This window comes from Lithobates pipiens, unplaced genomic scaffold (assembly GCF_037356315.1).
Source record: "Lithobates pipiens isolate NorthernLeopardFrog02 unplaced genomic scaffold, aLitPip1_a1.2 Scaffold_18, whole genome shotgun sequence".
Lineage (NCBI taxonomy): Eukaryota > Metazoa > Chordata > Amphibia > Anura > Ranidae > Lithobates > Lithobates pipiens.
In genome coordinates, this window is record NW_027507758.1 from 152023454 (window position 1) to 152035974 (window position 12521).

Here is a 12521-nt window from a genome sequence, read left to right on the forward strand (position 1 = left end):
TTTAAATCTAGTCTGTTATATACACATTTTTGGTCAATAAAGAAATACTGATACCATATAGTTTGTATTTAACTTGGAGTTGGAATTATATAAGACCTTTTTCCAGAGAATGTCACGACACGATGAATACAGTCTAATACTTGCGCCACCAAAGATTGATTAAAATTTTCTTTTCAGATTTTCTTTTAGCTTTGTGCTACAGTTTAGCTAACACCTTTCGCACGATTGCCTTTCCTTTTAGGAAAATGGTCTGGAATATGAAGCATGCTTGGTTGCTCAATGTGATGCTCTGGTTGATGCATTAAACCGTCAGAAAGCAAAATTGCTTACCAAAGTCACAAAAGAACGTGAACATAAATTCAAGGTGAGCTGCAACATCACATACATTGGGATAAAGGATTGATATATATATATTTTTTTTAAATGTAGTTATAATAATTATGATAGTATCGTAGTAGTAGTAATTCATATAAACACAACCATATTTAAAGGCTTAATTCTAGGCAAATGTATAATGATGCTTCCGCTACCGTTTTAGTAAGAAAATAGCAAACTAATGTTAAATACAATAAGAATAGAATAGAATTGCTAGAGGGGTTATATCAGTGCCAAACGCAAAATCAATCAAGGTGGTAAAATGTACAAACTTTAATTAATACATCATAAAAACATGATAGTTGAAGATATAGATAAAAAAAAACACATGTCCATAGTATGTGAAATGGACATTGGAAAATCTGGTTCCCAGCCAGAAATACCAAAAAAGAAAGGGAGCTATAGGACTATTGCAGTACACATCACAATATACAAAATCAATTGAAAAAGCAAATATATAAAATATTATATCAATTTATTTAATCATAAAATCAAATAACAGTACGAACAATCAAGGGCTAGTGTAGGAGGTGAAGTATTTCGACTAGTTTCGCTTTTTAGCTTCTTCAGGAAATACATACATCTAAAAAGATATGAAAATACAAAAAGCTGCGCCAACATAAAATTAACCTGTAAATAAAAACCCCTAAAAAATAAATATTTTTTTTATATATGTGAAATGTGAATAGTTGATATATTCCAAGCTTCTAAATAAAAAATAAAAAATAACAATTAATAGGAATTCATCCTCAAAAAGTTCATAAAAGAGTCCATAAATGATCAACAGTTGCAGTCCTAAATAGAAACACCACGGTGGTTGAATACATTCAGATGCGCACAAGTGCCCGTCACCATATAGTGGGTGCGCTTACCAGATGGAACTTTGGTTAGAGCGTTATGACTATATCCTCAATCGCGTCAGAATATTCCTCTTTTAAGTAGATCAGCTCACCGAAATGAACAACAGCACTCTTATAAGCACATCTTAATCCACGATCCCAAACAATACTAGCAGTAGCTCAAGGGAAAAAAGAGGGAACTAACATAGTGTGATACTGTTTGGAGGATTTATTAAAGTAAAAGGTAGCGCACTTACATGAATATCGAATATCGAATATATACAGCGTGCATAGAAAAAACATAAAAAGCCGGCCGGCATTCAGGAGCCCGTCCTCCTCTCTTACAATGTGATGGCGTCACTGCGTGCCTTCTCAGACGCATTTCGTCATACCTGACGTTGTCAATCAGGTATGACGAAACGCGCCTGGGAAGGCACGCAGTGACGCCATCACGTTGTAAGAGAGGAGGACGGGCTCCTGAATGCCGGACGGCTTTTTATGTTTTTTTCTATGCACGCTGTATATATTCGATATTCATGTAAGTGCGCTACCTTTTACTTTAATAAATCCTCCAAACAGTATCACACTATGTTAATTCCCTCTTTTTTCCCTTGAGCTACTGCTAGTATTGTTTGGGATCGTGGATTAAGATGTGCTTATAAGAGTGCTGTTGTTCATTTCGGTGAGCTGATCTACTTAAAAGAGGAATATTCTGATGCGATTGAGGATATAGTCATAACGCTCTAACCAAAGTTCCATCTGGTAAGCGCACCCACTATATGGTGACGGGCACTTGTGCGCATCTGAGTGTATTCAACCACCGTGGTGTTTCTATTTAGGACTGCAACTGTTGATCATTTATGGACTCTTTTATGAACTTTTTGAGGATGAATTCCTATTAATTGTTATTTTTTATTTAGAAGCTTGGAATATATCAACTATTCACATTTCACATATATAAAAAAAATATTTATTTTTTAGGGGTTTTTATTTACAGGTTAATTTTATGTTGGCGCAGCTTTTTGTATTTTCTTATTGCTGTTAGGTGTTTGTATCACATTTATTGCTGCCACCTTCCTTATAGATTGTTAGTAGTTTTTGTTTGTTTTTTGCTTCACCCAAGCGCAGTTTATTTTTTTCTTTCATCTAAAAAGATATATCACAATTAAATATATGTACAGCATCTAAACAAGGTACAATCAATAAATACAGTGAGAAAAAAAGGGGGAAAAAAGAGGAACAAAATCACAATACAAATAAATACATTCAGGGTCTTACCCAAACGCTCAAGCCCCCACAGTAACTCAGGCAACCGAGGGGAGCCTCTCACCATAGTCCATAGTGTGGTCAGCTTTGGTAGTACAAATGCTGGTACTTTAGTGTCTGCTCTCGACGTTTTTCGCCAGTAATGGCTTCCTCAGGGGACTTGGAGAATGTGTGAAAATCAATAGATTAAATCGAAGATGAAATTGCTGAACATCAGGGTAAACAAAAGCAATGATGCAGCCGTATCCAAACAGCCCTTGGGAGCATTTGTTAATACATGCTCATACATCATCATCTTCATTCTGTGTGTTGCCATGCATTGTGCCACACTACAGTGCACATCCATCAGCAGGTGTAATGGGGTGCCATTCAGAATGCACAATGCAGTAAAGCACACAGTGACCCACTCATTACAACACCATAAGGTGAATGGGTGAATGGTCCCTTAGGGAAATTTACTCTCTCTATTTTTCCTGCTCACCACTATCACCTGTAACTACAAGTAATGGAAAATCCAAAATTTCAATTTGCCATCAGAACAGGGACTCTGAGCCTAGGTTCACACTGACTGCAGGTTAGAAATGGTGCGAGTTCAGCTACATACCCGCATGTCAGTGTGACTTAGGGAGCAATTTCAGAGACATCTGTGTGGGTTCCTGCACAAATATCTATACAAATCGCCCCCCGAAGTCGCCAAAAGTAGTACAGGAACTACTTTTGGGAATCGGTGTGGCGCAACAATAGCCTCCGATTTGGCATGCGATTTGACATGTCAAATCGGACCAATGTGAACCTAGGCTGAAGGGATTTAATTTCTTACTTCCTCTTGTTAAGATAGGACAGAAAAAGAAGGTAAATCTTCCCAGTGAGACATTAATGATGAAAAAAAAAAAACCTCACCAGGGTTTTATCCATTCCCTTATGCAATAAATAAATAAATATATGTTAAAACATTTTAGCTATCATGTAATAAATATGTTCTTATGATTACTTATAAGTATAGACGTATTCAGACTAAGCAGCATTAAAGTCCAACTCCAGACAAAATTCAACTTTTTTTTAAAATTTGGATAAAGTAGGGGGGTAGACATACATTTTTGTCAGGTTTTTGTTCTTGTGTCTGACGCTCAAGATGCCCTAAGCCAGGCATGTCAAACTAGTGTTTTTTGGGCCACAAGTGATCAGTGGTTATAGCATTTTAACTGAAAAAGCCCCCAGATGTTCTCCAGTTGCCCAACCCAGTTGAAGTTTTATTTCACTCAGTTCAGCCCCCTGATTCATTTGAGCTTGACTTGCCCGTGCAAGGTCTTCCCACTCTACTAAAAATGTGATTTTGTAAGCGTCACAGACGTTCCATTCACGTCCTGTCCAGACAGGGAATGAGTGGAGTGTAATGCCGTGTACACACAACCGGACCTTTCGATGGACTTGGTCCGGCGGGCAATCCGACGGACTTTGCAGCTGAGGTCCGCTTAACTTTAAAATGAATGACTTGGCCCCACACGATCACTCCAAAAGTCAGATGGATTCGAACATGATGACGTAGAATAAGGAAGTTCATAGCTAGTAGCCAATAGCTGCCCTAACGTCGGTTTTAGTCAGTCGGACTAGCACACAGACGAACGGATTGTCCGCTAAAAGCAGAGTCCGGCGGACAAATTTGAAGCCAGTCTTATTTCTAGGTCTGCCGAACTTTTGGGAAGAAAAAGTCCGCTGGAGCCCCCACACGATCAAATTGTCTGACGGACTCTGGTCCACCGGAAAGTCCGATCGTGTGTACGCGGCATTAGGCATAACATAGATTATACAATTTTCTTTCCTTCAACCATGGGATGAAGGAAAGAAAATCACTCAATCCCCCAATCAAAAGCTGACTGTGTTAATGGGGGAACCCCTTGCACTATAATAATCATTGCTGACGGCTATAGTCACTGCCAGTGATTGCATGAAAAAAACCTGACAAGCTGGTTGTACTGAAGTTGATTGATAGGCCAACTTCAGTACAACCAGCCTGCCCATAGTTGTATTGAAATTTGTCAGGTTCCTGATGAACTGGCTCAATTTCAATCCATCTATGGCTGGCTTTAGTCCTCCCAACAGGGAAACAGACAGCAATAAAAAACGGACCCTTTTCCTGCTGGATCCATAATTTACAAAAAAGGAACATTTGGCTAGTGTTGGGCTTAAATTTAGAGAGTAGTAAAATAAAAAGATTGATACACCAGCTGTTGAAACCATTTTTAGGCAAGCTTAGTGGAAATGTATGCAGAGTATTGCGAGTATTGAGAGGATTAAAGCCCCATACACACTATCAGATTCTCTTCTGATTTTTGTCTTCAGATTTACCAAAACCATGTAGTGCGAGGGCCTACCTGATTGCATACAAATTGAAAATCTTAACCATATTATATGGTTTTAGTAAATCTGAAAGAAAAAATCAGCAGAAAATCTGATAGTGTGTATGGGGCTTAAGAGAGGATCTGAATACTTTTTTAATATTTGTATCTATTAGTAAATTCTGCCTTTGTTTGCTGTGCTGTACAGGACACGTTAAGTAGAACCAAAAGAAATGTGGCTGCTGGCAACATGTACTTGTGAGCTTTCATCTTGCATTAGCCCTACCAGTACAATACACTAATCCATTGTAAAGGGAATTATTTTATATGTGTGGTTTATTTCCAGGTTGTCTGGGACCAGATAAATCATTGTACGCTGAAACTGCGCCAGTCGACTGGGCTGATGGAATATTGCCTTGAAGTCATCAAAGAAAATGATCCCTCTGGTTTTTTACAGGTAGATGTGCAATATAATCCTTTTGTTAAAACAAGCAAGATATTCACAGGTCTCTTGTTTCATGTACCTGTGACTGATAAGGATTCTGTACTGAACACTTGGGTCTATATGAAATCTCTGAACCTCAGACAGGATTATTCTCCAGGCTAACTAACATACTTATATTGCAGAAACTGCTTTTAACCTAATTTTTTTTGTTATATATATTTATTATTGTTATATATATCAATTACATATAGTAAATGATAGCTCCTATATTTTACAGGATTGCTAGAGAAATGTAAAACTTAACAGTGCCATACGCAATTCCACGAGATAAACAATTATCAAAAATCCACCTTCTGTTTCTGTCTCCCCAAAGCCAACCTGATATTACTTTCAAATAGACCAGGCATCATTAAATGGCAGACCGCAGTCCGAATCCGGACCGAGTTAATGTCCTATCTGGACCGCCGCAAAACTGCCATTTAAAAGCTAATCTGCCTAGAGCTGTCACCGCTACCGTTTTCATTCTTATTCTCACAGAGTCGACAGCGATAGGTGGGGCAGCCCTGGATGGAGGGAGGGGGCTGCCCAAGTTAACAAGCAGGTGACTGGTTGCTAGGATGCAGGGAATTCATAGCAGCTAATCACCACCTTGCAGCTCCTGCTTTCTGGCTAAACCTGCTGTGCCTCCTGTCCTCCTCCCTGTCTGTGTAAGGTAGGACAGGAAGGGGACAATGTGAAGGGCTGAGGACAGTAATGCTAAAAACTGTAATGGAGGGGCTCAGGACAGTTAAGGGTGGGGTGCTCAGGACAGTTAAAGGGGGAACTCAGGACAGTTAAGGGGGACTCAGGACAGTAATCGTGGGGGCTAGACAATAAATAAATGCACATTTTTTGCAGGTAAAACATGTGCATTTATTATTTTTGTTGTAGGAGCCTGTAAAGCATTCCACCAACGATCAGCAGATCACTGATGCCAAGCAGGACTACTGCATACTTGTCAATGTATTGGCATCCAAGGAAACCAATACATTCTAACAGGAAGCATGAATGAACTATCACGGCAATCCACAGCTCTGTGATAGTTAATTGAGAACAACAAGCCGACAGCTGCTAAAGCTGTCGGGTCTTGTAATGTTCCATTCACAGTGTACCATGAATGAGTGACGTGGCCCGGTGGGCAGGCATTTTTTTGAAAGCTAGCAGGGAGGAGAAGATACCCTGCTAGCTGTCAGAATGGGGGGGGGGGGGCAGGGGCCAGTGCTTTCATAGCATATTACATGTTACACCCAGAATATGGGTGTAGCCTGTAACATGTTATGAAAGGTCAATTTTCCTATTACTAAGGGATGGGCTTTGGATGGAAACAAAAACCAGCACACCCCTACTGACAGGACAGAGCTCTGCATTCTTTACATTCACAGAGCTCTGCCTTGTCATCCTCTTTGCCGATCAGTGGGTGCGAGAGGTAAATAATTGGCCCGGGACCTTCTGATCAATGCGCTTTGTTGCCATACTCTTACATGAGACGGTCACAAAGCACTTAGGGCACTTTCACACTGACCCGTGCAATGCGCCGGCAGTAAAGTGCCTCTATTTTTAGCCATGCTTTACTGTCGTCTTAGCAGTGATTTTTGGGTGCTAGCGGGGTGTTTTTAACCCTCGCTAGCAGCCGAAAAAGGGTTAAAAGCGCATTAAAAACCAATTGATTTTAATGAACAGGAGCAATTTAGGATCAGTGTATTCACCGTTTCTAAAGTGCCTCAAAGAATCTGCTTGCAGGACTTTTTTTGACATCCTGCCAGCGCACTGCTCCAATGTGAAAGCACTCAGGCTTTCACATTGGAGTGACAGGAGAGGTGCTTTACAGGTGCTATTTTTAGTGCTATAAGAGCTGTCAAAGCAAAAAAACAGCAGTCGCCGGGAGGCCTCCCATGGAGTTATTTTTCGTAATTTTTTTCAGTTCTTTGGGTCTGTCGGGCGGCGTGAGTGAAGATGGATGGACATTTTGCAGGACAAAAAACTGTTGTGGTTTTTACTTTTTGAGCAGAGGCAGCCCATGCATTGTGAGTGCACGGGCGCTGCCCCCACATCACCGCCGCTACTCTCCCTATCCATGCGCCCGGCCGCTTTCGGAAAGCCAGACGCATGAATTCCTATGGTGGGGATAGGCGGGGGGTGTGTTTTTTGAAGCACCTGATTAGAGCCAGAGGCTCTAAAAGGGTTCAAAATAGGATGGGCTCAGAGGCGTAGAGATTGTGCCCCGATCCCACCCAATTGTGTGACTATAGCAAATACATTTTTGCTGTTTTCACACTACAGTTCCTCCCTGAGGAGGGTCGTGAGTCCTGTTTCTAGACTGGCCAATGTGCCAGGTGATCCTATTGGATGCCTAGCACTTTGGAAGAGGAGACATGCTGGAGCCGGTCCGCAGCTGCCCGGAGGACACAGGAGGAGAGGAGGACACAACCGGAGAGCAGCCCGCTGCATAGTAAATGCCGGACCTCCCGTGGGATGGGGGGGTGCTAGCTGACAGTGGCTTGAGCCCCGTGGCTACCCTTGGTGTGGGGGGTGCATCCGTGCTGCGAGCCTCATGGCCACTCCTGACCCTATCGGCAATGCTGAGCTATGTACCCTATCGGTAATACTGAGCTATATACCCTATCTGTAATGTTGAGCTATAGACCCTATCTGTAATGTTGAGCTATATACCCTATCTGTAATGCTGACCTATATACCCTAGCTGTACATGCCTGTGTGCATATGCACATTACAATTGATTACTTAATGTATTTTAGCTCAGTAAAAATAATAAGCTGTACTAAGATTTTTCAAGCTGCAGTGTACAAGAGGCCTAATCCTAAAATTATTAAATGTGTCAGATAATTATTCCACATAGAAGCAGCTCAAAGTTCTGAAGCCTGTAGTATAGACAATGCAGTCGGTCATATTACATGTATTGTGTCTATTTTTTTAATAGTAAATGCAGCTGGGAAGTTTGATTTTCCATGCATCTTTCTAGACAATGCTTAGGGAACAGGGTGAGCAGGGATATACTGTAACATAATTTCCCTAAACTCCTACAGATATATCAATGCGCTATCATTCTAAACAGCTGTGAACATGGCTAGGTGTGACTGTGGGGCTATCATTGATGCCAACCTTTAAGCAGCTACAGCAGCAGCAAGATTGACAAAAGCCTAAAGGAGGTGCTTAAAAAAACAGAGAGCTTGGATTTGACAAGGTAACTTAGGAGGTAGAGCTGGTGAAATCATATCACTGACTAAGGTAGTATTACAATGTTAGGATTATATCCAAAGGCACATCTAGACTTCCTGAATCTAAAGCAAAAATGTGAAAAGACAACTATCCCTATTTTAAAAATGTATGAACTTTATATTTATTAATTTCTTTAAAGATCATGATAAAAAAGAAATTACATCACAACCAAAGATTGTACTTCAGAGAAAACCAGTTTGCCTGTATAGCACAAAAACATTAATTAAAACATTAGACTGTAAAGTACATATGTTAAAAAATATACCAATATTATATCCCAAAAAATATAAAGCAAGAAAAAGATCAGAGTTCTGCAAGCTTTAACATAATTGTCTTTAATTAGGAAAGCCTAAGCACTCTCTACAGAAAAGTTAAATAATAAATACATTCAAAGTGAATCAGTTATTTGCCCATGCACAGATACCTATGTTCCTTTTGCTACCCTATCAATCTGCTTTAGCTGCTGAGAAAGAAAGGAAAGCTCCTTTAAATAAATTTGTCACTGCTCATACAAGGCTGTGGATTTCCACCATATGACAGTGCTGATTGGCCTAGGAATTGCCCTGCTATGTTGCAATTCTAATTGCATAGTTGCCAACATTTGAAAATGAGAGATGCCCATGTATAAGAATAAAAATGGCTGTTGGGCACATAGGGAACGTGGCCAAAAAGTGGGTGTGATCAATTACATTGGATGTATCCTTTCCCCATATAGTTTGTACTGTCATATCTTTTCCAGTAGTTTTCTACTTTTTAAACAAAATACCGTATTTATCGGCATATAACATGCACAGGCGTATAACACGCACATTCATTTTGAGAAGGAAGTTTCAGGAAAAAATATATAATTTTAAAAAAGGAACTTTGAAGAAAAATATGGGTCAGTGCCCATCTGCAGCCTTACCATTGGCATCAATGCAGCCTGATCAATGTCCATCTGCAGCCTCACAAGTGCCATCAATGCAGCCTCATCAGGCCACATCAGTGCAGCCTCGCCATTGCCATCAATGCAGCAGCCTCACCATTGCCATCAGTGCAGCTTGATCGATGCCTATCTGCAGCCTAGAGGGAAAAGGGAGGGGGGCGGAACGAGCGCCGACAGATTACATACAGTCAAAATCTCCTATGATAGACAGAACAGTGGTCCAATAGCGGCCCAGGAGACATGACTTCCTATTACAGAGGCCACCAAGTAAACAGGAGTTGTATGTAATCTGAGGGTCTCATCCCGCCCCCCCCCCCCCCCTGTCCCCTCCGAGGCATATAAAATTGAAGTATTGGCGTATAACACGCACATGCTATTTGCACCTGATTTTCATGGTGAAAAAGTCAGTGTTATATGCCAATAAATACAGTAGGTCCTACACTAAAGAAATAGTGGGAAACAATGTATGGTGTCACTGGCAGCAAAATTGTTTGTGTCAGTTGGAGTGAACAGATCCCATTGTTGTTATCAAGCCAAGTAAATTCAGCTCCATTGTTGGTGGTAGAGAGAGTGAAACAAGTCAAATTGTTAATAGTGGGATAAAATAAGTCCTATCATTGGTGTAAGAACAAAAAAATATGTCTCATGTCTGGTGACAGTGGGAGAAAAACAAGGGGGAGGACTAAAATCTTTTAGTCTGGAGGGAAAGAGAACCAAGTAGGCAACATATGGGGCAGTATACAGCATAAAACTGTGTGGAATGGGGAAAACAGAAGCTATTGCATGCAATGAGACAGTGTAGAATTGGAAACGAATGGCAAAGTGTACAGATTAAGATGGTGTGGAATGGGAAAGGCACTGCTCAGTGTACAGAATGAGGCAATGTGGAATAAGAAAGGTAGAGTGCAGTGTACAAAACAAAGCAGTGTGGAATAGGAAATGTACAGTGCTGTTTATGGAATGAGGCAGTATAAAATAAGGAAATAAGGAATAAGGAACGTACAGCGTAGCATAAAGAATAAGGTGATGAAGAATAGGAAATGTACAGTACAGAGTGAGACGGTGAAGAAGAGCAATATACAGTGCAGTATACAGAATAAGGCAGGGTAAAATGGGGAACATACAGTGCTGCTTATGGAATGAGGTGGTGTAGAATAGGGAATGTATAATGCAGTGTATAAAATTAGATTAGAATAGGAAATGCATAGAGCAGCATATAACACACAGTAATACACGGTATACATATATGCACTGCAATGCAATTCACTCTTAATTGCACTCCAATGTAACAATACTGTGCACTATAGAGCACCAAAGTGCACAAGTGAATTTTCTGTACATTGTGGTGTGCTACATTCTTAAAGTGGTTGTAACCCTCATTCATTAAATCAGACCTGGGCACACATATCTGTAGTGTTTATCTCTCTCCAAACCTCTAAGTCCCATGTCTTTCTGCTCCTCCGTTCCTCTGTTATCAGCATGATAAGTTCTGACAAGCTCTCTGACAGGAGATAAAAGCAGTTGAAAGTTTGTGTCGGGGAGGGAACTTAGAGATAGAGAAGCATAGAGCTGGTCTATTCAGACTACAGCTCTGCAAGTTTCTTCATTCCTCTGTCTATGTGGATGGGGGGGGGGGGCGGGCACACCCACTGCTGAAACAGGGAGAAATATTTCTAACACAAGTGTGTAGAAAGCTGAAGACGGAAGATATACATGTAAAACTTATGTAGGAGGATTTGTTTCATCCCTGTGTATCATCTAGGCTATTCACTTCACTGGGTAATAGTACAGGAGAGGTTTTACATCCACTTTAAGAATAGTGTAGGATCCATTTTTTGCATTGAATGCATTGCCTTGCATTCAATATGAATGGTCTCCCTACAAAAAACAAATACATGCATTAGAGCATCTGCGTTGTTGCTGTGAATGATTCTTTATGGTTTAAAAGACATATTTAGGAATAGAGTGCCCTGTAAATTATTTTTTGTAAGCTAAAATATTGCTCACATTTTCACTGCAAATTAAGAAACTGACTTGCCAAGTTGTCAGTGCAGCCAGTGTGTATAATTTCTTCACTTTCTGCATGCAGGTCAAGAATAAATGTGTTGAGTATTGAGGGATGACTTACTGAACCAGCAGGAGGTTCTGGGTTTCTGTTCCCTGAGGGCCTCCCAGTATAGTGTCTCTTCAGACGACCTACCACCTAGAACTTATATAAAGAGGGACCAGTCCACTCCTGGAATACTGCCAGCAGCAGTATTTGCATTGCCATTGGCCACCATCTATTTTGCACCCTCAATGCCTCCACCCCCTTATTGTGCACCCCAACTCCATATAAGCACTCATCACCCCCAGGCTCAGTTGTAGTTGGAGGAATTCCAGTGCATAGTGGTGGTGGTGGTCCCTGGGAAGATATGAGAGGAAGGAGAAGAGCAATCAAAGCTCTGAACCGAGCAGCTCACTGCTACACACTGAGCGGGAGCATGCTACTCTTATCAATTCCACCCACTCAAACTTAGGGCCACTCATCTGGGCTTGACCACGCATAGAGGGATGGACAGAGGAGGGAACCCGATGCTGACAGGACCAGAACAGGAGCACACACAGACTGATATCCTACATCTTTTCACTTTGAATCCTTACTAATTTTGAATCCTTTCGAATTTTGCACCCAAGGCAACCGCCCATGTGGCCCCTCTCATGCTACACCACTGAATACTGCTCAGTGTTGTGGATCATGCAAGAAAGCCTGCAGGACCATTCAGGACACTGTACAAAATCCAGGTACTGCCCTGCAAGATCTGGGAAACTTGGCAACCATGTGAATGGCCCAGCGATATAAGTGGGTCACATGCTCCTCTGGTTGTTTTGACACCCAGTGCTAAATAAAGGAGCAGAGGAATGAAAGTATATGCTGCTGGGAATGAGGGGAATTAAAGCAAATCTCTTGCTTTACCTTGAGTGGGCAAAGCATGGATTGCAGTTAAATTGTTCTTTTTTGGAGCAATAACTTATTTACAACATGAAAGTGCCCTTTTGTGGTAATAAAATGAAAAATG

The 12521-nt window shown here is 41.0% G+C and overlaps 1 protein-coding gene across 2 annotated transcripts in view; it reads left to right on the forward strand.

Annotated features, from left to right (window-relative positions):
* The window catches only part of TRIM67 (tripartite motif containing 67), a 109320-nt gene that overhangs the window by 49138 nt on the left and 47661 nt on the right, over nucleotides 1–12521 (forward strand). For both annotated transcript variants that reach the window (XM_077486277.1, XM_077486278.1), the window contains exons 3-4: nucleotides 242–364; nucleotides 5163–5273. In XM_077486277.1, coding sequence (XP_077342403.1) covers nucleotides 242–364; nucleotides 5163–5273 — 234 coding nt within the window. The remainder of the gene's footprint in view (nucleotides 1–241; nucleotides 365–5162; nucleotides 5274–12521) is intronic.